General features: G+C 34.1%; 4 protein-coding genes across 7 annotated transcripts in view; all 4 read right to left on the bottom strand.

Moving 5' to 3' along the window:
• LOC109717791 (disease resistance protein RGA2-like) lies at positions 6,401-8,134 on the bottom strand. The gene is made up of 2 exons (XM_020243711.1): positions 7,724-8,134; positions 6,401-7,296 (listed from the first exon to the last, which is right to left on the bottom strand). Exons 1-2 carry the CDS (start codon positions 8,120-8,122, stop codon positions 6,406-6,408), a joined length of 1,290 nt encoding a protein of 429 aa, XP_020099300.1. The 5' UTR covers positions 8,123-8,134; the 3' UTR covers positions 6,401-6,405.
• On the bottom strand, positions 8,529-10,531 carry LOC109717516 (disease resistance protein RGA2-like). Its single transcript, XM_020243358.1, has 3 exons — positions 9,066-10,531; positions 8,627-8,843; positions 8,529-8,579 (listed from the first exon to the last, which is right to left on the bottom strand). Exons 1-3 carry the CDS (start codon positions 10,529-10,531, stop codon positions 8,529-8,531), a joined length of 1,734 nt encoding a protein of 577 aa, XP_020098947.1.
• On the bottom strand, positions 16,116-22,527 carry LOC109717787 (disease resistance protein RGA2-like). Of its 4 annotated transcripts, none has more exons than XM_020243706.1 (5): positions 22,480-22,527; positions 19,183-21,965; positions 17,843-18,747; positions 17,653-17,699; positions 16,116-16,508 (listed from the first exon to the last, which is right to left on the bottom strand). In XM_020243706.1, exons 2-3 carry the CDS (start codon positions 21,892-21,894, stop codon positions 17,854-17,856), a joined length of 3,606 nt encoding a protein of 1,201 aa, XP_020099295.1. In that variant the 5' UTR covers positions 21,895-21,965; positions 22,480-22,527; the 3' UTR covers positions 16,116-16,508; positions 17,653-17,699; positions 17,843-17,853. The 4 variants fall into 4 exon arrangements, with proteins under 4 accessions (XP_020099295.1, XP_020099294.1, XP_020099293.1 ...); XM_020243705.1 differs by lacking the exon at positions 22,480-22,527 and adding an exon at positions 22,386-22,473; XM_020243704.1 differs by lacking the exon at positions 22,480-22,527 and having other exon boundaries at positions 16,116-16,513; positions 19,183-22,138.
• The window catches only part of LOC109717788 (putative disease resistance protein RGA3), a 31,356-nt gene continuing 24,401 nt past the window's right edge, over positions 16,857-23,811 (bottom strand). The window contains exon 6 of the transcript XR_002218303.1: positions 16,857-16,877. The gene's annotated coding sequence lies outside the window, so the exon portion shown is untranslated. The remainder of the gene's footprint in view (positions 16,878-23,811) is intronic.

The following is a 23,811-nucleotide window of genomic DNA, read 5'->3' as shown; positions in this document are numbered from 1 at the left end:
CCCCGGGTGATTTCGCAATTTATCACTTTAGTACGTACCCTGTGGTTTAAAATGTATTAAGTTGGTACCCTGTGGTTTCGCACTTTTTCATTTTAGTACCATATGGTGTAAAATGTATCAAGTTAGTACTCTGTGATTTTATTTTTGTATCGAGTTAGTACTCTGTGATTTTATATTTCTCTTTTTAATATTCATTTCGGAGTATTTTTTTCGTTAAATCAGTGACAAAGTTAAAACTAAAGAGTACTATAATGAATATTCGATAAACCTAGGTAGGATATCTGAAGTTTTTTTTGTATATAATTTAATGAAATATTAAACCACATGGTACTAAAGTGAGAAAGTGCGAAACCACAGGGTACTAATTAACTTAATACATTTTAAACCACAAGATACTAAAGTGAGAAAGTGGAAAACTGTAGGGTACTAACTTGATACACTTTAAACTATAAGATATTAAAGTGAGAAAGTGCGAAACCACGAGGGGTATTTGAAGTTTTTCCAATTAATTACTTTCTTTATAAGTTAAGAACAAAAGCTAAACACTTTAAAAAACTAGAAGTAGGGAAAAGCACAATGAGAGATTCTAAATAATTTTTCTCAATATTTTTTTTTTTCATTTTATCTTATTTCATTCCATAGCACTAGTCAAGCAATTGATCAATCAGTTGGAAACCTTCATATCCAAACAAAAAACAGAGAAAAAAGAATAAAAAATAGTAGTGGGATTGCTTTATGAGCATGCAGAAAAGAAGTGACAAAGATCACCACTTAATAAAGCAGATTCTTTTGCATGTAATAAAGGTCAGGCTTAATTACACTCTACTGTATTATATTTTAGTATTATTTTTATTTATTATATTATAATAATTTTTTTCAAAGAGTATTATTATATTGAACTAGGCTAGTATATATTTTTGAAAGTACAAAGGCCTCCCATTATTTCAAGTTGTTTTTTATAATGAGATATTTGATTTAGCGATTAATTCTGTTAAAAATCATTTACATATTATAACTATCGGAAAACAAATTTTATCAGTTTTTGACTTTATTTGTCTTACAAATAAGCAGTCTAGAAACGAACGGTAGAAAATAAAAATCTCACAAAAAATAATAATAGAAGACTTATTAAGTTTGAATTGGAACTATTGATCTTGCTTTTAATGAAAAATAGAATTTTTTATTAAAATATTATCTAATCTGGATTGTTCTACACGCACGCATAAATGTGCCACACCAGCCATTAAAATCATCTTTGAGACCTACTGATCACTTTGGAAATGATGTTGAAAGTTTATAAATTTTTTTGGATAAACTTCAAATACTACCCCCGTGGTTTCGCACTTTCTCACTTTAGTATCATGCGGTTTAAAGTGTATCAAGCTAGTTAGTGTCCTGTGGTTTCATTTATATCTTTTCGTCAGCTTTTTCGTTAATATTTCGTTAAAGTATGTACAGAAAACTTCAGATGCCCCATTTAAGTTTTATTAAATACTCACTTTAGTACCTTTTAGTTTTAACTTTGTCACTGATTTAACGAAAAAATTAGTGAAATCGATAATAAAATTATAAAAATGAAACCACAGGGTACTAAATTAATACATTTTAAACCACAAGGTACTAAAGTGAGAAAGTGTGAAACCAAAAGGGTGGTATATATTTGAAGTTTTTCCAATTTCTTTTTAGATTGATTCAATTGTGTATATTATGACTAACTGAACCGATTGTCGTATTAGATATCTTATAATAAAAAACAACTTTAAATCACAGCTGCCTCTATACCCTCGAAAGTATACAACTCATACTCTTATTATATTCTATCAATCTCTACACTATATTTTACATTTATTTTTGTTTTTCTACCGTGTGCAATTTCTTCGCCCATAAATATCGCTACATTTTTTTGTTCTTCACCAATCTCTATATTTTTTATTAACAAATCTATTATTTTAGACAAAATCTAATAACTTTGTTAAAAGACACCGACTAAATAATAGCAAAAATAGAAAATGAATCTTCCTAGTAGACTCATTGATAGTTTTTATCAAGTTATTTTAATTTTTTTTTGGCTATTTTTATATATTTTGTTATTTTTGTGCCAAAAATATCTGAATATATGCATGCTCTGCTGCTTTCAACCAAAAATTTTCAACAGCTTTCGTATAGATTTTTATAGTAATTTGGGTTCATACCAAAAATATGCATTCTTAGTTTCTTACTAAAAAAGTAGCATCATATATATATATATATAATTTTGGAAGCATGGTTCCAATTGAACCATAAGATGCCACATGGCGTATTTATCATAATATATATTTTTTTAACTTATCATAATATATTTTTTAGTTCACAAATATATATATATATATATAGTGAGGCTACTATGCTATCGGAAGTACGGAGCCTTCCGTGCTTCCAGCTTGTTTTCGATGTTGCGACTTTCGAATCGTCGATCGGCTTCGTTAAACTTGATCTAGAGTATTTGAAGTACCTAGAAAATAAATTTTATGATTTTACGATATCATTTGCCTAGTGAACGAAGGGGCTCAAAATCAACGGCTGAAAATAAAAATCTTACAAAATGTAATAATATGCATAAAATTTAAATCAAGATATTGATCTTGTTTTATATAGTATAAAGAATTTTTATCAAAATTTCACGTGATTTGGGTATTTCTACACCGTTAAACTTGCAAACGCTCACTACTACGGCCATTGAAATTTGTTGATTTTGAGCCTATTCGATCACTAGGCAAATGATATCGAAAAATAATAATTAATTTTCTAGTTCTTCAAATATCTAAGATAAGTTTAAGGAGCCGATCGACGATTCGAAAGTCGCAACATCGAAAACAAGCTGGAAGCACGAAGGCTCCGTGGCTTCCGATAGCATAGTAGCCTCACTCTATATATATATATATATATATAGTATATATATATTATATATCATTGTATATATTTTATATATTATCATTATCATTAAGTAATTATAAGAGAGCATAACTACACGTACCCAAAAAATAACTGCACAGTAGTTTTTTTTCCTTAACCGTCACGACAGTTATATTTTTTTTCTAAATGCGCACAACGGTTATTTTTTTTCTTAAGCCGCACAAAGTTATTTTTTCCTAAACCACGCACAGTTTTTTTTTTTTCTTACCCACAACAGTTATTTTTTTTTCCCTTTTTCTTTGAATTGTGAGCATATTCATCTTCACAGTTAATATCTAAAACGTTACAAATTTTATCATTCATGATGTATGTATTACAAGTGAATGCATTATTTTATTAAGTTATCATCCATATGTATGATAGATGAAGGCAGACTATTTTTCACCTTATGTATGATAGTAAATGCATTATTATAATTACTTAATGATAATGATAATATATAAAATATATATAATGATAATTATATATATATAATATATATATATATTATATATATATATATATATATATAAATATATTGGAACTAAAAAATATATTATGATAAGTTAAAAAATATATATTATGATAAGTGCGCACGTGGCACATTAGAACTTTTCATGTAAGTGCGTCACGTGGCATCTTATGGTTCATAATGATAAAATATATATATATATATATATATATATATATATATATATATATATATATATATATATATATATATATATATATTAGATATATATATATGATAAGAGAGCATAACTACATATACCAAAAAATAACTGCACAGCAGTTTTTTTTTCCTTAACCGTACGACGGTTATTTTTTTTTCTAAACTGCACAACAGTTACTTTTTTTTCTTAACCGTACAACAGTTATTTTTTTCCTAAACCACACAACAGTTATTTTTTTTTCTTAACCGCACATCAGTTATTTTTTTTTCCCCTTTTTTCTTTGATTGTGAGGCATATTCATCTTTCACAGTGAATATCTAAAACGTTACAAATTTTATCATCCATATGTAGGTATTACAAATGAATGCCATTATTTTATTAATGTTATCATCCATATGTATGATAGATGGAGGCAGACTTATTTTCCACCTTTATGCACCATCTTTCTATAAAAGGCAAGTTTATTTTAAAAATTTGAAAATAATTACGTGTAATGATTTGGTCGGTTTGTAATGTATATATTATCTTCTCTTTTTTTTCAGGATACATACCACTAGCTTTGGACTTCATCATAGTATTGAAATTTTCAGAGCGCATAAATATTTGCCCCTATCCCAAGAAATACTCAATAATTACTTTTGGGAGGTATGTTTGATATTTATATTTAAATTTTTGATTGATTTGTTGAAAATAATTGATAAACATACATGACTAATTATTCACAATAACAAGAACTTTTTAGTTTAAAGGAATCATAATATGAATCATGCTTCACAAGTTCTAAAAAATTACTTTCCAAATTTAGTCACTTAAAATTCTTCAAAAAATAAGTTTACAAAATTAGTCATAAAGAATTTGAAATAAGATTAATTATATATAAATAATAATTATGTTAAATTTCTAATGGATTTGAACCTTTTTACTTCTTCATTTTAAAATCTTTTTATTTTAAATTATTTACTTACATTCTATTAGTATATCATGATAGTATTATTTTAATTTGATTCAATAATATTTCTAATAAAAGCTTAATATGTAAAAAATTAATATATATTATATAAAAGTTGTCATAAAAAGATATTAAAAAAACTTAATATGTAAAAATTAATATTATATATTATATAAAAGATGTAATTAAAAGATAAAATTAAAATTCGTGCATTGCACGGGTTAGTTGCTAGTATATATATATAGTCATGCTCTTCCAAATCCGACCATCCCTCGCGCAAGTGACCAAAGACTTGGTGATTGATACCCGAGGTTCAGGATCGAAGCCTAATTGCTTCTCATTTTCAGCTAAATTTATTTCTAAAAAATAAAATAAGCGAAATAGTTAACATGCTACCTTTCTTAAAAAAAAAAAAAAGCTTGCTCTTCCAAACCGGTTAGATGTAAAGACTCTTCTCTTTCACTTTTCTACTTCGTCAAAACTTTATAAGAGCAATTAGTTTGCCCTTTCAGGATCGTATGCAGTGCGTTCAAACTTATAGTTAGTTAATTCGAGAATTATTTGCAAATTATTGAAAATTCGAATAAATCGATTCGTATACAATATTTTTTCAAAAAATCAGAATAAAATATGAATTTTTTGGTTAGATTTATTATTCGCAAATAATTCACGTCTATTGAACTATTCGGCCAAAGAAATACGCAAATTTTTTTGATAAAATCCCTATCTTCACCATAGTTAGTTAATTTGCAAATTATTTGCAAATTATTTGCGTATTATTGAAAAACTTCATGAACTTTCAGAATATGTGGATCATAAAAAAGATGGAGATGAAGATGACAATGAACTTTTCTATTGCTTTTTTTATTTAATCTACTTTATTTTGTACCTCTCTATTTTATATTCTTAAGAATTATAGCTATTTACGCTGGTAGCATAAATCTAGGAAAAATTTTTTTAATTTAATAGCTGACATTTTAACCTGAATAATTTAAATCGGAACCCTTTTTTAAGCCCTATTTTTGAACGAATTTAAAAATCAATATATGAATTTTATTCGTATTGCATTCGTACTGAATGTTTGCTGAATCCAAATTAACTAACTACGTTGAAACTCTTGTCGCCAAAATTCTCCTTAGTTATCGTATCTAACATCTTTCTTGTTAGTACACCTGTCTCGAAGCTTTGATACAAACAAACCTATATAATACTGACTGCTGTAAGGGTCTGATTGTTTCACCATAAATGGGAAGAGAGCAAGTAATTTTCGATGAAAATTAATCATTTCTGCTGTTTGGTTCACCATAATATTAGTAAGATCGAAAGTATAGTTTTTCCAAAATACTGAAATTAATTTTGCTTTCCTATGAGGCGAAGTCAATTCAGGTAAAGTAAAGGGAGGAAGAAAAAAAATCATAAAATATTAGTAGAGAACTTAATTCTGGAGACTTGTTTAGGGTTACTCTCTCTCTCTCTCTCTCTCTCTCTTTAATTGTATCCAAATCATTGTTTGTTTTACAAAGACCAATCCGTCCTGCGAGCACAACACAATGTATTTATTATAGGGGGCAAGTAGCGCTTTATTCCCTTACTATGTATCCAAATCATAAAGTTAAGAGTACAAATTCTTTTGAGGATACTAATTAAAAACGAACCAGACTGTTCTTGCATTACCCAAAACAAGCTAAAATAATAGTGAAACAAATGAAATAACCTCGTTAAGATCGAATGAGATGTAGCTCATTACGACCAAAGTGAATTGTGTTAATTACAGAGGGTAGCGTGGGAGAGATGAAGGGTGGTAAAGCGGACGTACAATATGCATCATCATCACCTCTACCTCTGCAAATGCTAATAAATCCTCACATTAGGGATGTTGGCTATCTTGGGCCAATCAAGGCCTATATTCTCTTCGCATCGCTCCTTCAACACAGGGTGACACCCGGTGATGCAGAGAGTGCGTAGTGAATTAGGGAGATCTGGAAGTGACTGGATGAGATTAGCATTAGTTACACCGAAACTCGCTAGGCAGCATAGTTCTGTCATGCTCTGGGGTAGGGACTGAAGGGAGGCTGCATTCGTTATGCTCAAAAATTTGAGGGCAGCGTGATTTTGCAGTAGCCATTCCTCTGGTAAGGTGATGAGCTGCGAAGCATCAGAGATAATCAACCAGCTAATGGAGGAGAGACTTCTCAGTGGCTCCATGAGCAGGAGCGCGTGGTGGTCAACTGATAGATAACCAAGCTTCAAAAGGCAGTCCACTTCATTCTTTTGGCCGACATTGTTTGGAAATGGAGGCTGCAGCAGGGCAACTTCAGTTAGCTTGTCACACCCTTCAATTTCTAAATGCCAGAGGGATATAAGGGCTTGTAATCCACCAAATGATGACAATTCTTTGCAGTTCTTTATTTTTAAATGTGTAAGCAATGTCCACTGTGCACACACTTGTGCTGGGGGAAGGGATGCTATGCTTGCACAATCGAGTAATTCCAACCATGTAAGAGAGCTTAAATCTGCTGACCACAGCAATGGCGCCTCAAGGTTGCCGCATGACCCAATAGTGAGCATAATGAGTACGGACGGCAGTTGGATGTCTGAGATCCCACATTTTGTCAACTTTGGACAATTTTCTATACGCAGGAATTTTATGGCTTTGAACTTTCCAAAAAACTCTGGTGGAACATATTCGAGCTTCTCACATTGTTCTATAATTAAGCTTTCAAGAGCTTGAAAATGTTCTTGCTGAAAATATGTGAAAGATATTAAGTCTGGGCAATCACAGCTAGACAAATATGAACTAGTGTTTTAATCTAAAGGTAAACTTCAAATTACCCTTGTGTAGTTTACCTCATTAATTTTCACCTTGCCATCCTATGGTTTTAAAAGTTTCACTTTGCACTCATGTGGTTAAATTTTTATTTCGCTAAAAACTCTGTATGAAATAGTGTAGCAAATTAAAAATGATCAAAAAACCATAGGATGGCAAAGTGAGAAATGTGCTAAATTATAGGAGGGCAAAGTGCAGCTTTTTGAACAATGGAATAGCAAAGTGAAAATAAGCTAAATCACAGGGGGGGCAAAGTGAAACTTTTTGAACTACAGGAGGCCAAAGTGAAAACAAGCTTAACTTCAGTGAGGTAATTTAAAGTTTATAAAACAGAGCACTTACATTGTTGTTTCCGCAATCTTGATTTATCACTGGAAGAGCAGTCAATCCGACATCAGAAATATGCAATTTATTTAGACCAAGAGGCAGAGCAGGCACGCCCCTCAAGCTAGGGCATTGACGGATTTCCAAAGAATGGAGTTGAGGAAACATGCACTCATCATCTATTCCAATCCACTCCTCCAAGTTTGGCATGTCCAGTAAGAATAGCTGCTTTAATGATGGAAAGGCACATACACCGCTTCTCCCGTAGAATGAACAACCTATTTGCTTTACTGCATGCAGTCCACACAGGTAAAGACAATTGAGGGAAGATAGGTGCCCAAGAGGCGGGAGATGATCCCATCCTTTACAATTAATCAGTTCGATAAATGTCAAGTTCATGAGAGACGTATCTGTCATCCAACACGGCGATTTAACACCTTTGTATTCTTTAATACACAATCTCTTTAGATTGATATGCGGGTAGAGGTTATCAAGGAGCTGCTCATCGGCCTCTGCACCACTAGAGCAGTCTCTAGACCATTGCAATGACAATGATTTGAGATATTCTTTCTTGTTCAACTTGGCCTCCCTAGCTTCTTCAGAACTCCTCACATTTTCAAGTTCTCTAATGCACAAATGACGAAGGTCTCTCAGGTTCTTTAGTTCGCCGATTTTGTAACCACTCTTCTCTTGGACAAAAAAATCTTTTAATTTGCAAATGAAGGGTACTTTGCTAACATAAGGAATATTTTTTATCACATCAGAAGGAACATCTAATAAATGCAAGTTAACCAAGCTAGTCAAACCGGGGTATTCAATAATATCAGTAGTCGTTCCATGAGTAAAGAACTTCAGGAATTGTAGGTGATAAAGCCTACAAAGAGATGAACGAATGAAGCCCATGAAACTTTCATCTATTACCACTCTTTCCGAAAGAGATAGGTAGCGGAGGTGTATCAAGCTATTAAGTGCATAGGGCAGTTTATAAGTGTCAAAATTCACATCTAAGCTCAATAAGTATAACTTTTTAAATCCTTCCACAACCTCATTAAACACAAGTAAATGATTTGCATTATGCCCATGATTCTCTTTAACAGATATGACAAGAGTACGCAAGTTCTTAAGATTGGAGATCTCTCTGATAGAAAGAAGATTTATGTTTTCAAAAAATAAATGTCGAACCGTTTTTGGAATAATATATCCTGCAACATCACCTCCTATTCTGATGCATTCCCCTAGAGAAACAGATTGTGCAAGGACATGTAGCAGATTGTGCATAAAATAATGTTTAGAAATTTTAAACCTATAATCACTGGTTTTGCAAGTAAAGAATGATTTTCTTGTCAGAAGATTTAAATACTCCCTTCCAATGTCCTCCCGCCTTCGTCTTCCACAAATAGACTGCGGAATTAGACCTGAACCCATCCACATATAGACCAACTCTTTCCTCTTAAAGATATAATCTTGTGGAAATATACTACAATATCTAAAGCAGAGTTGTAAGTTTGTGGGTAAGTGGTCGTAGCTTAATCTCAAAATTGTCATGATGCCGTCCTTTCCTTGCTGTAATTTCATGATGTCTTCTTCTTCCAAGATTTTCTTCCAATATTCATAGTCCATGCAGGAGTTCAGCATTCCTCCCATGACCTTTATTGCCAATGGGCATCCTCCAAGTTTCCTCGCTATATGTTCGCCAATTGGTTGCAAGTTTTTATAATCATCAGGGTTCACACCGAGGAATGCATGCTTATTGAAAAGCAACATATAGTCGCTCTCCTCCAACTTATTTAGATTTAATGATTCCTGTTTGCATTTCATCACTTTTGCCGCCATATCTGCAACCGAACGCATCCGAGTTGTCAACAGGATCTTGCTTCCTCTCTGTCCGAATTTCAAAGGAGCAACTAATTTCTCCCACTCCGTCATTGTATCATCATTCCAAACATCATCTAGCATGAGCAAAAACCTCTTCGATGTAAGTTTCTGTTTAAGAATATAATGGAGTGCATTTAGACTATTGTCGCCAAGACTATCACTACTTGCACCTTCTAACATCTTTTTTGTTATCACTGCTGCATCAAAGTTTTGAGAAACGCAAACCCACATAATCGGGTCGAAATACTCTTGCACTCTATCATCGCGATAGACTAGTTGAGCAAGAGTAGTCTTCCCGAGCCCACCCATACCAACAACTGAGAAAGCGGAGACATCTGTATCTCTCGGTTTGATCAACCATTCGACTATCAAGTCCCTCTCCTCGTCTCGTCCGAGCACCTCACTTTCGGTTAACAAGGAGCTAGTCTCGCGAGCATTCTGGACTTCATTGATCTTCCGACGCTTAACACTAGGGCCATATAATCCAGTACCAAGTTGAAGGAGTGGCCCCATACCGGCAATGACCCGATCCAACCCCTTGACGGCCTCCCTCAACCGCTTCAGTGTGTCATCGCTAAAGATACGATTAATGAAACTATCAAACTTTCTCTTGCAGTTAGATAGAACACCACGCACCTTGTCATCTCGATCTTGTATAGCCTTCTCCAGCTCGTAGTAGTCCAGCTCGTCGAGCGCGTCCTCTGCGTTCTCCACGGCGTCTCTGAGCTGCCACAGCCACGTTTCCAGTGCTTTGTTTTGTACCATGACCGGCGCACCCCCCTCGACCGCAGTCAAGATTGCCTGGACCTGCGGAAGGGCGTACTGGAGCCGTTCAAGCTCGTCATGCAAGCCGCCAGCCGCCTGGCATGCCTTGAGGTAGGACGAGCAAGTGTTGACAAGGTTCTCGATGATTGCCGACGTCACTGATTCGGCTATGAAAGTTGGAGCCATAATCCTCCAAACAGCTCTACCTTCCACTACTTTGACACCATTCAGGTAATTGATCGATAGAGAATGAGGGAAGAGAGATGTTCAAACAATTACTTGGGTTTCCATAAAAAAAAAAAAACAATTACTTGGGTTTGTTATGCAGTAGATATCAAAGATTAATGCTTATTTTTATGCCAAATCCCAGCAAAGAAAAAGAGTGCATAGTTTGGAAGACTTTACATGTGGCAGCACTGAAAATTTGGCGGGTTGCTTTCAGATTAATTAGTTGCCGGCTGAGCATCCATCAAGGTGGGTATTTCCTTCCCCTATCCTTTTTCTATGGTATCATTTTTTATTTTTATTTTTTTTTTGAAAGAAAGGTAGCATGCTATGCATTTCGTTTATTTTATTTAAAAATAAATTTAGCTGGAAATGTGAATCAACTAGGATTCGAACTTGCCTCTCGGGTACCAACCACCAAGCCTTTTTACCACTTGCGCGCGCTAGGGAAGGTCAGTTTTTCTATGGTATCATTAAAAACAAATTCTAAATGTTTTCTTGTGTAAAAACAAATTCTAAATTTTCATGCGACGCTTCTAGGTAATTATAAATCGTTCACGACCCTAAATGTTATCTTAGTTGTCTACCCAGAAAGTAATTAATGTTGCTCGATCCATGTTTGACACACAATTTTTATTCTCTAAAGAGATAATAAATCACTTACCGTCTTCAGAAGGCAATAAATTAATTAATTTTTTTTCTATTGTTCGTCCGGATTCAGAATGATGGATTTATGTTCTGTATAAATTTTAGGGGCTTTTGCTTATATATCTCTCACTATTATCCAAAATTTTTAAATTTATTCTTTATTCCCATAATATTCTTCTAAATTCCAAATCTCATTAGTATATAAACTCTATGGTTAGGGATATATTTGAAAATGTCTTATAAAATCGGTTAGGTATTTCGGTCAACCAAAAATATATTAGATATTTTTTTTGGTAAATTGATCAAACACTTGGAGTGCGAAAGATGGAGAATAAGGAAAGAGAGATGTCGAGAGATACACGAAGGGTAATTTCTTGTATGCTTCTTAATTAGAAATAGGGGAAAATCTAAAATTAGATACTACATACATTTAACCTTACAAGTTATTTTTTTAAACAAATAAAATATCCTGTAGATGAAATATATTATACTATCAAATCATTGATATCAGGACCTTTCAAGAAGTAAAAATCAAACTCCAAAGAGTAAAAATCAAACTCTTTACCGACCGTCCCTAGCGCAAGTCACAAAAGGGCTTGGTGGTTGGTACTCGAGACCCAAGTTCGAATTCTAATTGATTTACATTTTCAGCTACATTTATTTCTAAATGAAATAAATGAGGCGAAGGTTCCGCCGACTTCTTTGAGAATCCACGACCCCAGTCCTGAACTCACATAATTAATTAGTCATATCCAAATTTAAGGTCGTGTTTCCTTGAACCCACGGCATCGCTGTATTGAGAGTGCAATTATTGGCACCAAACCAAGTGGATAAAACATAAGGCTAAATTACACTTTGATGCTCAAACTATACACTTTAGTTCTCGGATTTTCGTAAGTTTTCGCTCAAATTGTGACATGCGTGACAGGTTCTCGAACTTTAATTTGTCGTAATTTTTAGTTTGATTATGAGGTGCGTGACACTTTATTCTCGAACTTTAATTAGTTGTAATTTTTTATACATAGGTTGAGTCAAAATTTGGAACGAATTAACTAGTACTTTACCGGTGTGTTGTAGACAATTCTAAATATTTTCTTGCATGAAAACAAACTCTAAATTTTCATACGATGCATCTAGATGATGATGAATTGTCTATCGTCTTTACTTTAAACCCAAAACCATAAACCCTATATGTCATCTTAAATAGTCTATACTGGAACTGACCGTCACTAGAGCAAGTGGCGAAGAATTTGATGGTTGGTATCCGAGACCCAAGTTCGAATCCTAGCTGATTCATATTTCCAACTAAGTTTATTTATAAATAAAATCAACGAAGCGGGTAGCGTGCTACCTATCTCTCAAAAAAAAAAAAAGTCTATACTGAAAGTGATTAATGTCGCTCAATGTTTGACACATAAAACTTTTAGTCTTTAAAGAGATAATAAATCATTTACTGTCCTCATAAGGCAATAAATTATTCACTATTTTGTTTTCATTTTGTTCATCCTAATTCAGAATGATGGACTTATGTGCTATATAAATTTTAGAAGCTTTTGCTTATATACCTCTTACTACTATTCAAAATTTTTTAAATTTATAAGTCCCCTTTATTCTCAAAATATTATACCAAACCCCAAATCTCATTAGTAAACACTACAGTTATGGATATATTGAAGAAATTTTATAAAATCAATGAAGCCATTTTGCCCAAGAGGCATACACGAAATTAACCAAAAAATATCTAATATATTTTTGGTCCACCAAAATAGTCTCGGATGAGGGGAGGAAATGAAATGAAAGTTTCATAGAGAAGACTTTACGCACTCCTAAATAAATTCTAAACAAAATTTTCCACACTTGAAGACAAATTCTGAAACAACCATTCAAAATTTTATCCGAAAACGAATGCGAAGGGTGGATTTATTTAATACTAAGGGTGCGTTTGGTTCAAAGTCAGAATGGAAATCAGAATCGGAATCAAAATAAGCTGGAATCAGAATCGGAATGATGATCATTTCCTAATTCTGCTTGGTTCGTTACCTGAATCAGAATCGGAATAAATTATTCCCATTATCAGTATTTGGTTCAGGTAGATATAAAAAATGTAATCAAATTAAAATACTAACATTATCTTTATAATATATTAATTTAAATTTAAATTGAAAATTAAATATTAAAAATTTACATCAAAATTTTTAAATAATGTCAAAATTTTAAATCTATTGTTTTAAAAAAAATTAAACTTTGAAGTTGAGTGGATAATTCAAAATATAAAACTTAATTTCAATTTATTCAAATTCAAACTTAAAATAACAATTTAAATTTTAATTTGAATCCATAAATTTAATTTAAGTTTTAAATAAAATTTGAATAAAACTTTCTATAAATTAAAATTTAATTTAAATTCAAATTTATAAGTGAGATTCAAAATGCTTGATTAAATTTTAATTTTTAATTCAAATTTGAATTAAAATTTAAAATTATAAATTTAATTTCTAAAATTAAACTCATATTTTAATTAAAAAGTTGAAAATTAAATTTAACCCGAAGAAATAACCATTTTGTCCGGATTCAACTTTCAATCTGGCCTCCTAGGCCGGATTGGAAAAAGAGATGATTGAAGGATTTCCATTCCGCTCGGTAATCGGAATTGGAATGGGACTTCCGCATACCAAACACCTACAAACGGATTCACCCATTCCGATTATGATTTCAGGGTGAAAAAGAAGCGAACCAAACACGCTGGTGTGTTTAGTTCGAAGTTGAAATGAGAATAAGCCAGAAACAGAATCGAAATGATTCATTACCTCTTTTTTTTTGGTTCGCCACTCGAATCGGAATCGAAATAAATCATTCCTATTGTCGGTATTTGGTTCAGATAGATATAAAAAATATAAAATAATATGCTAATTGTATCTTTATAATATATTAGTTTAAATTCAAACGGAAAATTAAATATTAAAAATTTACATCAAAGTTTTAAAACAATGTCAAAACTTTAAATATATTTTTTTTAAAAAATAAAATTTGAAATTGAACGGATAATTTAAAATATAAAATTAAATTTCAATTTATTTATATTCAGACTTAAAATTATAATTTAACACCCCCAATAGTCCCACATCGGATGGGATACTGATTCCGATCAGTTTATATAAGGCCTACATACTAGTAATAATAACTGGGCTTAAGCATTTTGGATCGGTGATTTGGGCCCAACGAGTTATTGTTGTTAGCGGGTCAGGTCGTTATATATAATTTCAATTTGAATCCATAAATTTTAAATAAAATTTGAATAAAACTTTAGATTTTAACCCCCCCTAGCTTTACTTCAATCACAAATAGGGTATATCCCTGTTTTCTCAAAAAAAAAGAAACTTTAGATTTTAAATTAAATTTAAATTTAAATTCAAACTTAAATTAGATTCGAAATTATATTTACAACTTTAATCTGGGTACTTGTTATGCTGGTAAAGAATGGGAAAATAATTTGAAACACATTTTGATAGACCTGGGATACTTTGTCCACTTCAAAGAAGCTAGCTCAACAACATCATCAGATCATAGGGAAAAAAAGAAAATTAGAACATACAGTTCTTTTTTCTTTTTTTCTTTTTTTTTTTTCGAAAGGAATGTATAGGGATTTTTTTTTTTTTTTTTTTTTTTTTTTTTGAGAGAGATAGTTAGCACGCTACCCGCTTCGTTTATTTCATTTAGAAAAAAAAACTTAGCTGGAAATGTGAATCAACTAGGATTCGAACTTGGGTATCGAATATCAACCACCAAGCCCTTTGCCTATACGTTTCATTGAATGTAATAGGAGTTTCATTGACCATACGTAACAGATTATTACTCTTTGACCTTCGTGCGCTTCGCTAATTAAACATACATCTCCGAATCTCATTCTCCAAAATATATAACGTAATTATCCTTACTGAAACTCAAATATTTGTGACACTCAGAATATACTTCAGCTTGCTAATTAATTGTTCGGTCTCCAAGGGAAGATTAATTAAGCAGTAAAACAAAATAACCAGTAAAAATAAGCTACATTAAAGGCACTAATCACATTATATATACAGACTACGTACGTACATGTAGAAGTTTTATTCCAATCCTGCATCAAGAAAAATAGGAGAATTGTGACACCCCAATAGTCCCACATCGGATGGGATACTGATTCCGATCAGTTTATATAAGGCCTACATACTAGTAATAATAACTGGGCTTAAGCATTTTGGATCGGTGATTTGGGCCCAACGAGTTATTGTTGTTAGCGGGTCAGGTCGTTATATATAATTTCAATTTGAATCCATAAATTTTAAATAAAATTTGAATAAAACTTTAGATTTTAACCCCCCCTAGCTTTACTTCAATCACAAATAGGGTATATCCCTGTTTTCTCAAAAAAAAAGAAACTTTAGATTTTAAATTAAATTTAAATTTAAATTCAAACTTAAATTAGATTCGAAATTATATTTACAACTTTAATCTGGGTACTTGTTATGCTGGTAAAGAATGGGAAAATAATTTGAAACACATTTTGATAGACCTGGGATACTTTGTCCACTTCAAAGAAGCTAGCTCAACAACATCATCAGATCATAGGGAAAAAAAGAAAATTAGAACATACAGTTCTTTTTTCTTTTTTTCTTTTTTTTTTTTCGAAAGGAATGTATANACAGACTACGTACGTACATGTAGAAGTTTTATTCCAATCCTGCATCAAGAAAAATAGGAGAATTGTGACACCCCAATAGTCCCACATCGGATGGGTTTATAAGAGACTTAGACACTAGTAATAATAACTGAGCTTAAGCATTTTGGGCTGTTGGCTGGGCCCAACGAGTTATTATTGCTAGTGGGCTGGGTCGTTACAAGAATGCAAACAAGGCAGTTTGTAACAAGGACGAAATCGATAGGCTATAATAAGAGGAGTGTTTTTAATTCATACACCACCGAGAACAAAAAGAAAATACAAATACATAGGCAGTAGTCTACTTTGGTCTTGTTACATTCCTATATATACAGAAATCGATAGTATGTAATTCATTCACGCACCACCAAACACAAAACATAAGCAGTAACGCTTCAGTTGTTGTGTGCAATCAATGCGAAATGAATCTAAAGTTCGTTTAAAAAATGTAGAGAAAGTAAATGTAAGATATTGCAGGATGTGGTTTGCGAATTGATGCCTGCTGCAGCGTAGCTCTCATTTTCCTTTTATGGTGAGTCGACCGAGTCTTATCGCTGGAGCATCCACCAAATTTACACCAAATATCGATACAACCTGCACTAAAAACTGAAAAATGTTTAGCAAAATTTGAAGTTATGATTTATACTGCTGAAATTGAGTTCACAAGTTTAATCCGGTGCCTATTATACTGCCCAAAAAATAATAATAATAATAATAATTTGAAACACATTTAAAGCAATGTTTAACAACTTCACTGGATAATACACATGACAAAAGAAGCTTATGACCTGTATATAAATTGAGGAGAAACAAAATTGAAGCATTTAACCTTCCTGCCGCAAAAGAGGGCAATTTCTTTCTTAAAGATTTTACTTTAGTTTGGCCACACACACGCGCGCGCGCGCGCACACACACACACAAAAGAAACGCATGGAATCTTACTCTGATCCTGCACCAACAAAACTGAAGAACGCAAGCATGAAGTAAGACATAACTACATAAGTCTTTTTTTTTTTTTCAATATTCTTATGAATAAATTGATAGACAATATATGGTAGTCATATATGAGTCCAGTACTAATAAAATAGAAGAACATAAGCAGTAAGACTTTAGCCTACAATATGAGTTTTCATTTTTTTTTTTTTTTTTTGTTTCCAACTCATGCACTGAAAAACAAAAAACAGAGTGAAGTAGTTTAGTATGATTTTAATCTTGTTTTTAGCCTGATAAGGGAAAAATAGATTTGAGCGCCAATAGGGAGTCCTAATCCTTACATGTTCCTGCACTACCAAAATAGAACGTAAGCAGCAAAACTGTACTCTTGCTTTATATTTTTGAAAAAAATTGAGAGAAATATATACAGGAGTGCCATACCATTACTATATATAGCCCTGCACCAAGAAATTTAACAAACTTAAAAAGCTTTTGTCACCCTGGATCTCTTATGTTCTAACTCATGAGCGAGACTTCAGTCTTATTTGCACCTCTAGAGAGAAATTACTGCTCAATTAGTCATATTTAACTTTAGAAAGCAATTGATATGCTAGCAACATATGTTGTACTCATTACATTGTTTGTTTTATAAGACCAATCCGTCCTGTCGTCCTGTGAGCATAACATCATGTATTAATTATAGGGCGCAATTAGCACTATATTCCCTTTTATTATGTATCCTAACCATAAAGTAAGGGTGAAAAACATAAAAATTTCTAATTGAGGATGCTAATTAAAAACGAACCTGACTGCTGCTGCATTATCCGAAATAAAAAAAAAAGGTGAGTAATCCTGAAACAAATGAAACAACCTTGTTAGTTAAGATCGATTGAGACGTAGTTCATTAAGACCGAAATGAATTGCACTTAATTGCAGAGGGTATCATGGGCGAGATGGAGGTGATAAAGTAAGCACACAACATGCATCATCATCACCTCTGCAAATGCTATTCAATCATCCTGATAGGGATGTTGGCAATCTTGGGCCAATCAAGGCCTATATTCTCTTGGCACCGCTCCTTCAACACAGGGTGACACCCGGTGATATGTAGAGTACGCAGTGAAGTAGGCAGGTCTGGAAGTGACTGGATGAGATCAGTATTATGCACTACCAAACACCCGAGGAAGCACAGTCTTGTCATGCTCTCGGGTAGCGACTGAAGGGAGCTTGCATTCTGTATTTCTAAAAATTTGAGGGCAGCGTGATTTTGCAGTAGCCATTCCTCAGGTAAGCTGGGGAGTTGCGAAGCATCAGAGATAGTCAAATTGTTGATGGAGGAGAGACTTCTCAATGGCTCCAAGAGCAGGAGTGCGTGGTGGTCAATTGATAGTTTACCAAGCTTCAAAAAGAAGTCCTCTGCATTCTTTTGGCCGACATCGTTTGGTAACGGAGGCTGCAGCAGGGCAACTCCAATTAGCTTGTCACACCCTTCAATTTTTAAGGAATGGAGAGATACGAGAGCTTGCATTCCCCCTAATGATGACAGTTCTTTGCAATTCTTTATTTCTAAGCGGGAAAGCATCGTCCACCGTGCACACACTTGTGGTGGGGGAAGGGATGCTATCCTTGCACAATTGAGTAATTCCAACTCAGTGAGAGAAGTTAAATTCGCTGACCACAGCAGTGACACCTCAAGGTCGCCACATGACCCAATAGTGAGTTCATTGAGTACAGAGGGCAGTTGGATGTCTGAGATCCCACGTTTTGTCAACTTCGGACACTTTTTTATGTGCAAGTATTTTATGGCTTTGAATTTCCCAAAAAACTCTGGTGGAACATATTCGAGCTTCTCACATTGTCCAATGGCTAAATTTTCAAGAGCCTGAGAATGTTCTTGCAGCTGCAAGAAAGAAAAGATGTAAAAGATACTTAAGTCCGGGCAACCACAGTTATGCAAATTTGAATTGGTGTTTTGATATAAGTGTAAACTTCAAATTGCCCCCCCGTGTGATTTAACTCATTTTCACCTTGCCACCTTATGGTTCAAAAGTTTCACTTTGCACTTCTATGGTTTAATTTTATTTCGTCAAAAAAATTCTATATAAAATAGCGTGGCAAATTAAAAATGTTAAAAAAATCAGAGGATAGTAAAATGAAAAATGAACTAAACCAAAGGAGGCAAAGTGTAATTTTTTGAACCACGGGATGACAAAGTAAAAATAGGCTAAACCACGGGTGGGATGGGGCAAAGTGATGCGTTTTGAACTACAGGGGGGCAAGTGAAAATGAGCTAAACCTCGGGAGAAATTTGAAGTTTATAAAATAAAGCACTTACATTGTTGTTTGCGTAATCCTGATTTATTGTTGGAAGAGCGGTCAATCCAACATTAGAAATATACAAGTCTCCTAGACCATAAGGTAGAGTAGGAATTTCCCTCAAATTAGGGCAGCAAGTAATACTCATAAAAAGAAGTTGAGGAAACATGCACCGGTCATCTACTCCAATCCACTCCACTAAGTTAGGCATGTCATCGAAGAATAACTTCTTCAATGATGGAAAGGCACATCCACTGCTGCTTCTATTGAATGAACAATCTATTTGCTTTACTGCATGCAGTCTCCTCAACCAAAAATATTGGAGCGAAGAAAACTGCCCAAGAGATGGAAGGTGCTCCCATCCTTTACAATCACATAGTTCGATGAATGTCAAATTGACAAGAGACAGATTTGTCATCCAATATGGAGATTTAGCACCTTGGTATTGTGCAATGCGCATTTTCTTGAGATTGATATGCGGGCAAAGATTATCGAGGAGCTGTTCATCTACCTCTGCACTATTGAAGCGGTCTTTAGACCATTTCAATGATAGTGATTTGAGATGTTTTTTCTCGTTTAAATTGGCCTCAATGGCTTCTTCAGAGCTCCTCACCTTTTCAAGTTTCCTAATACACAGGTGACGAAGGTCCCTGAGGTTCTTTAGTTCACCGATTTTGTAACCGCTCTTCTCTCGAACAATAAAATTTTCTAATTTGTGGATGAAGGATAGTTTGCTAATAAAAGGAATATTTCTTATCACATCATTGGAAACAACTAATGAACGCAAATTGACCAACTTGGTCAAGCCATCATATTCAATACTTTCATTCACAACTTCCCCTTGTGAAAAAGATAGGTAGCGGAGGTGTATCAAGCTACTAAGTGCATCGGGCAGTTTATGAGAGTAAAAATTCACATATAAGATCAATAAGCGTAACTTTTTAAACCTTTTTATAACCTCGAGAAATTGAAGTGCATGATCTGCATTATGCTTATTATCCTCTTTAACATAAATGACAAGAGTGCGCACGTTCTTAAGATTGGAGATCTCTTTGAAGGAAAGAAGATTGACCATTTTAACAGATAAATGTCGAACTGTCCGTGGAATAGTAATTCCTGCAACATCACCTCCTACTCTGATGCATTCCCCTAGAGAAACAGATTGTGCTAGGTCATGCAGCAGATCGTGCATAAAATACTGTTTGGTAATTTTCCGCCCATTATCACTAGTTTCGCAAGTAAAGAATGATTTTCTTGTCAGAAGATTTAAATACTCCTTTCCGATATCCTCTGGCCTTTGCCTTCCACAAATAGATTGTGGAATCAGACCCGAACCAATCCACATATTGACCAACTTTTTCCTCTTAAACATATGATCCTGCGGAAATAAACTACAATATCTAAAGCAGAGTTGTAAGTTTGTGGATAAGTGATCGTAGCTTAATCTTAAAACTGTCATGATGCCGTCGTTTCCTTGTTGTAATTTCATGTTGTCTTTTTCCAGGATTTTCTTCCAATATTCATAGTCCATGCAGGAGTTCAGCATTCCTCCCATGACCTTTATGGCCAATGGGCATCCTCCAAGTTTCGTCGCTATATGTTCGCCAATCAGTTGCAAGTTTTTATAATCATCAGGATTCACACCGAGGAATGCATGCTTATTGAAAAGCAACATATAGTCGCTCTCCTCCAACTTATTTAGATTTAATGATTCTCGTTTGCATTTCATCACTTTTGCCGCCATATTCGCAACTGAATCCATTCGAGTTGTCAACAGGATCTTGCTTCCTCTCTGTCCGAATTTCAAAGGAGTAACCAATTTCTCCCACTCTGTCATTTTATCATCGTTCCAAACATCATCTAGTATAAGCAAAAACCTCTTCGATGTAAGTTTCTGTTTAACAATCTCATGGAGTGCATTTAGACTAGTTGAGCAAGAGTTGTCTAACATCTTTCTTGTTATCGCAGCTGCATCAAAGTCCAGAGAAACGCAGACCCACATAATCGGGTCGAAGTACTCTCGCACCCTTTTGTCGCAATTGACTAGTTGAGCAAGAGTGGTCTTCCCGAGCCCGCCCATACCAACAATTGTAAAAGCGGAGACATTGACATCGGCATCTCCCGGTTTGATAAGCCATTCAACTATCAGGTCCCTCTCCTCGTCTCGTCCGAGCACCTCACTTTCGGTTAGCAAGGAGCTAGTCTCGCGAGCATTCTTAATTTCCTCGAGGTTCTGACGCTTAACGCCAGAGCCATATAACCCAGCAACAAGATGAAGGAGTGGCCCCATACCGGCAATGACCCGATCCAACCCCTTGACGGCCTCCCTCAACCGCCTCAGTGTGTCATCGCTAAAGATACGATTAACGAAACTATCAAACTTTCTCTTGCAGTTAGATAGAATACCACGCACCTTGTCATCTCGATCTCGTGTAGTCTTCTTCTGTAACTCGTAGTACTCGAGCTCGTCGAGCACGTCCTCCGCATTCTCCACGGCGTCTCTGAGCTGCCACAGCCACGTATCCAGCGCCTTGTTCTGTGCCATGACCGGCGCACCCTCCTCGACTGCAGTCAGAACTGCCTGGACCTGCGGAAGTGCCTGCTGCAGCCGTTCGAGCTCGTACTGCATGCCGCTGGTCGCCGGGTACACCTCAAGGTAGGATAAGCATGTGCCAACAAGATTGTCGATGATCGCCGACGCCACCGATTCGGCAATGAAAGGTAAAGCCATTATTACGATCCTCCTAATAGCTCGAGCTCCTACTACCTCACCACTACTCGATCGGGCAATTGATCAAACTCCTGGAGTGAAACAGTTGGACGAAGAGGAAGAAAGATTTAGGAGGAGAAATAAATAAAGCATGACTGCTTTATTCGACAACAAAATTAAGCCCCCCACTAATTAAGTGGGTGTGTTGATTCCCCAATTTTCTTTTTTTTTTCTTTTTTTTGAAAATAAAAATTTGAAAACCAGTCCATGTTTTTCGGGGAAAAAAAATATAATTTTTATTTTTTGAATAGGGAAGACAATTTTAGGATAAAATTTAGAAACTAAACAAGCTAAATAAAAAAATAAATAAATTATTTTCAAAAATATTTTTTGAGAAATCAAACACTAAATCAAAATATGCCCACTTTAATTCGGTAGCAAGCAAGTTAAGCTTCTTGAGATAAACAGTTTGTTTCAAATTAATTTTTAACAAGCATATAGCTAGGACATACCAAAAGAATAAAAAACTGGGGAGGAGTAATTTCTTGAATGCTTCTGGGAAGAGGGGAGGAAATGAAATGGAAGTGTTTCGTAGAGAAGACTTACTGGTCAAATTTGTCTGCCTTCTGTGACAGCCAACGAAACTCAATTACTGCCGACAGAGGAATCTATCCGGCCCCACCCCACTCCACACCCTTCCCGAGGGAGAAATTACGGTCTGCATAACCAATAATAGAGGTTTATAGATCGTACAAGGGGAAAATGTACAAAGAGCCTCTGAACTTTAATTAACTCTTTTGTAATGGGTTTGGTTGTTGATATCTAAGATCCCGAGTTTGAATCATTGCAGTTGATTTATATTTTCAGTTAAATTTATTTCTAATTAAAATAAACGAAATAAATAATATGCTATTTATTTTTCAAAAAAAAAAAGAACTCTACCAAAACAATAGTGTATATTAAAATATATAGGATAAGAGTCCTATATATTTTAATAAGAATCTGCGAGGCCGCCATGCTATGGGAGTCGGCTCTAACAAGCTAGCTTCCTTTCTCTTTGCAACGATCTCTTCTGTTTTGGGATTTATTTTATTTTGGGTTGAGGGAAGAGTATTTTGTCAGGGGAGTTCTTTAACAAATACTCCTCTGTTATTAGTGTTCAGATTAGGGTTTTGACCTGTGTATTAAATTGCCTTTGTCCCTACCTACTAGCTACTCTTTCAAATAGGGTATATCCCTGTTTAATCAAAAAAAAATAAAATATATAGGATAAGAGTCCGGCTACTATACTATCGATAGCACCAAGCACTTAGTGCTATCAAGTTTTCTGCCGTTAGATTAATTTTTTTAATTATTTTTACCCGTTAGATTATGCTATTCAACCAACCACCCACTTAATCTTGGGGAGTCCACATCATGCTAATCGCACATTTCTCAATCTAAGGGCTAAAAAGCTAATAGCACCAACAACTTTGTGCTATTGATAGTATTCCAGCCTAGTTCTATAGGATAAATAGCACTGTTACTTTTTAAATTTTTGGTGGAGTTTTACTTTACCCCCCAAACTCATAAAATGAACATCTAATACTCTAAACTCTAAATGTTTCATTCATGTTATTCTTTCCATCAGTTTACCGTCAAGCTATGTTAACCGAAAACTGACGGAAAAAGTAATATGTATGAAATATTTAGAGTTTAGAGCATTAGATGTTCATTTTATGAGTTTAGAGAGTAAAGTAAAACTCTACCAAAAGTTCAGAAATTAACAATATAATAAAATTTACAAAATTTAATTATCAAAATTAAAAGTTTCGATGTCTTATTTACTGCAAAACTAAAGTTCAGAGGGTCTCTGTACTTCTCTTTTTTTTTTTGTCTTAAGAATTAAAATCTAAGTAGTTCTTTATCCACGTTTTGCAAGTTCTTACAAAGTTTTGA

This window comes from Ananas comosus, linkage group 11, assembly GCF_001540865.1.
Source record: "Ananas comosus cultivar F153 linkage group 11, ASM154086v1, whole genome shotgun sequence".
Taxonomy (NCBI): domain Eukaryota; kingdom Viridiplantae; phylum Streptophyta; class Magnoliopsida; order Poales; family Bromeliaceae; genus Ananas; species Ananas comosus.
Note: the sequence above shows the minus strand (reverse complement) of the source record. Positions and strands in the feature narration are given on the sequence as shown.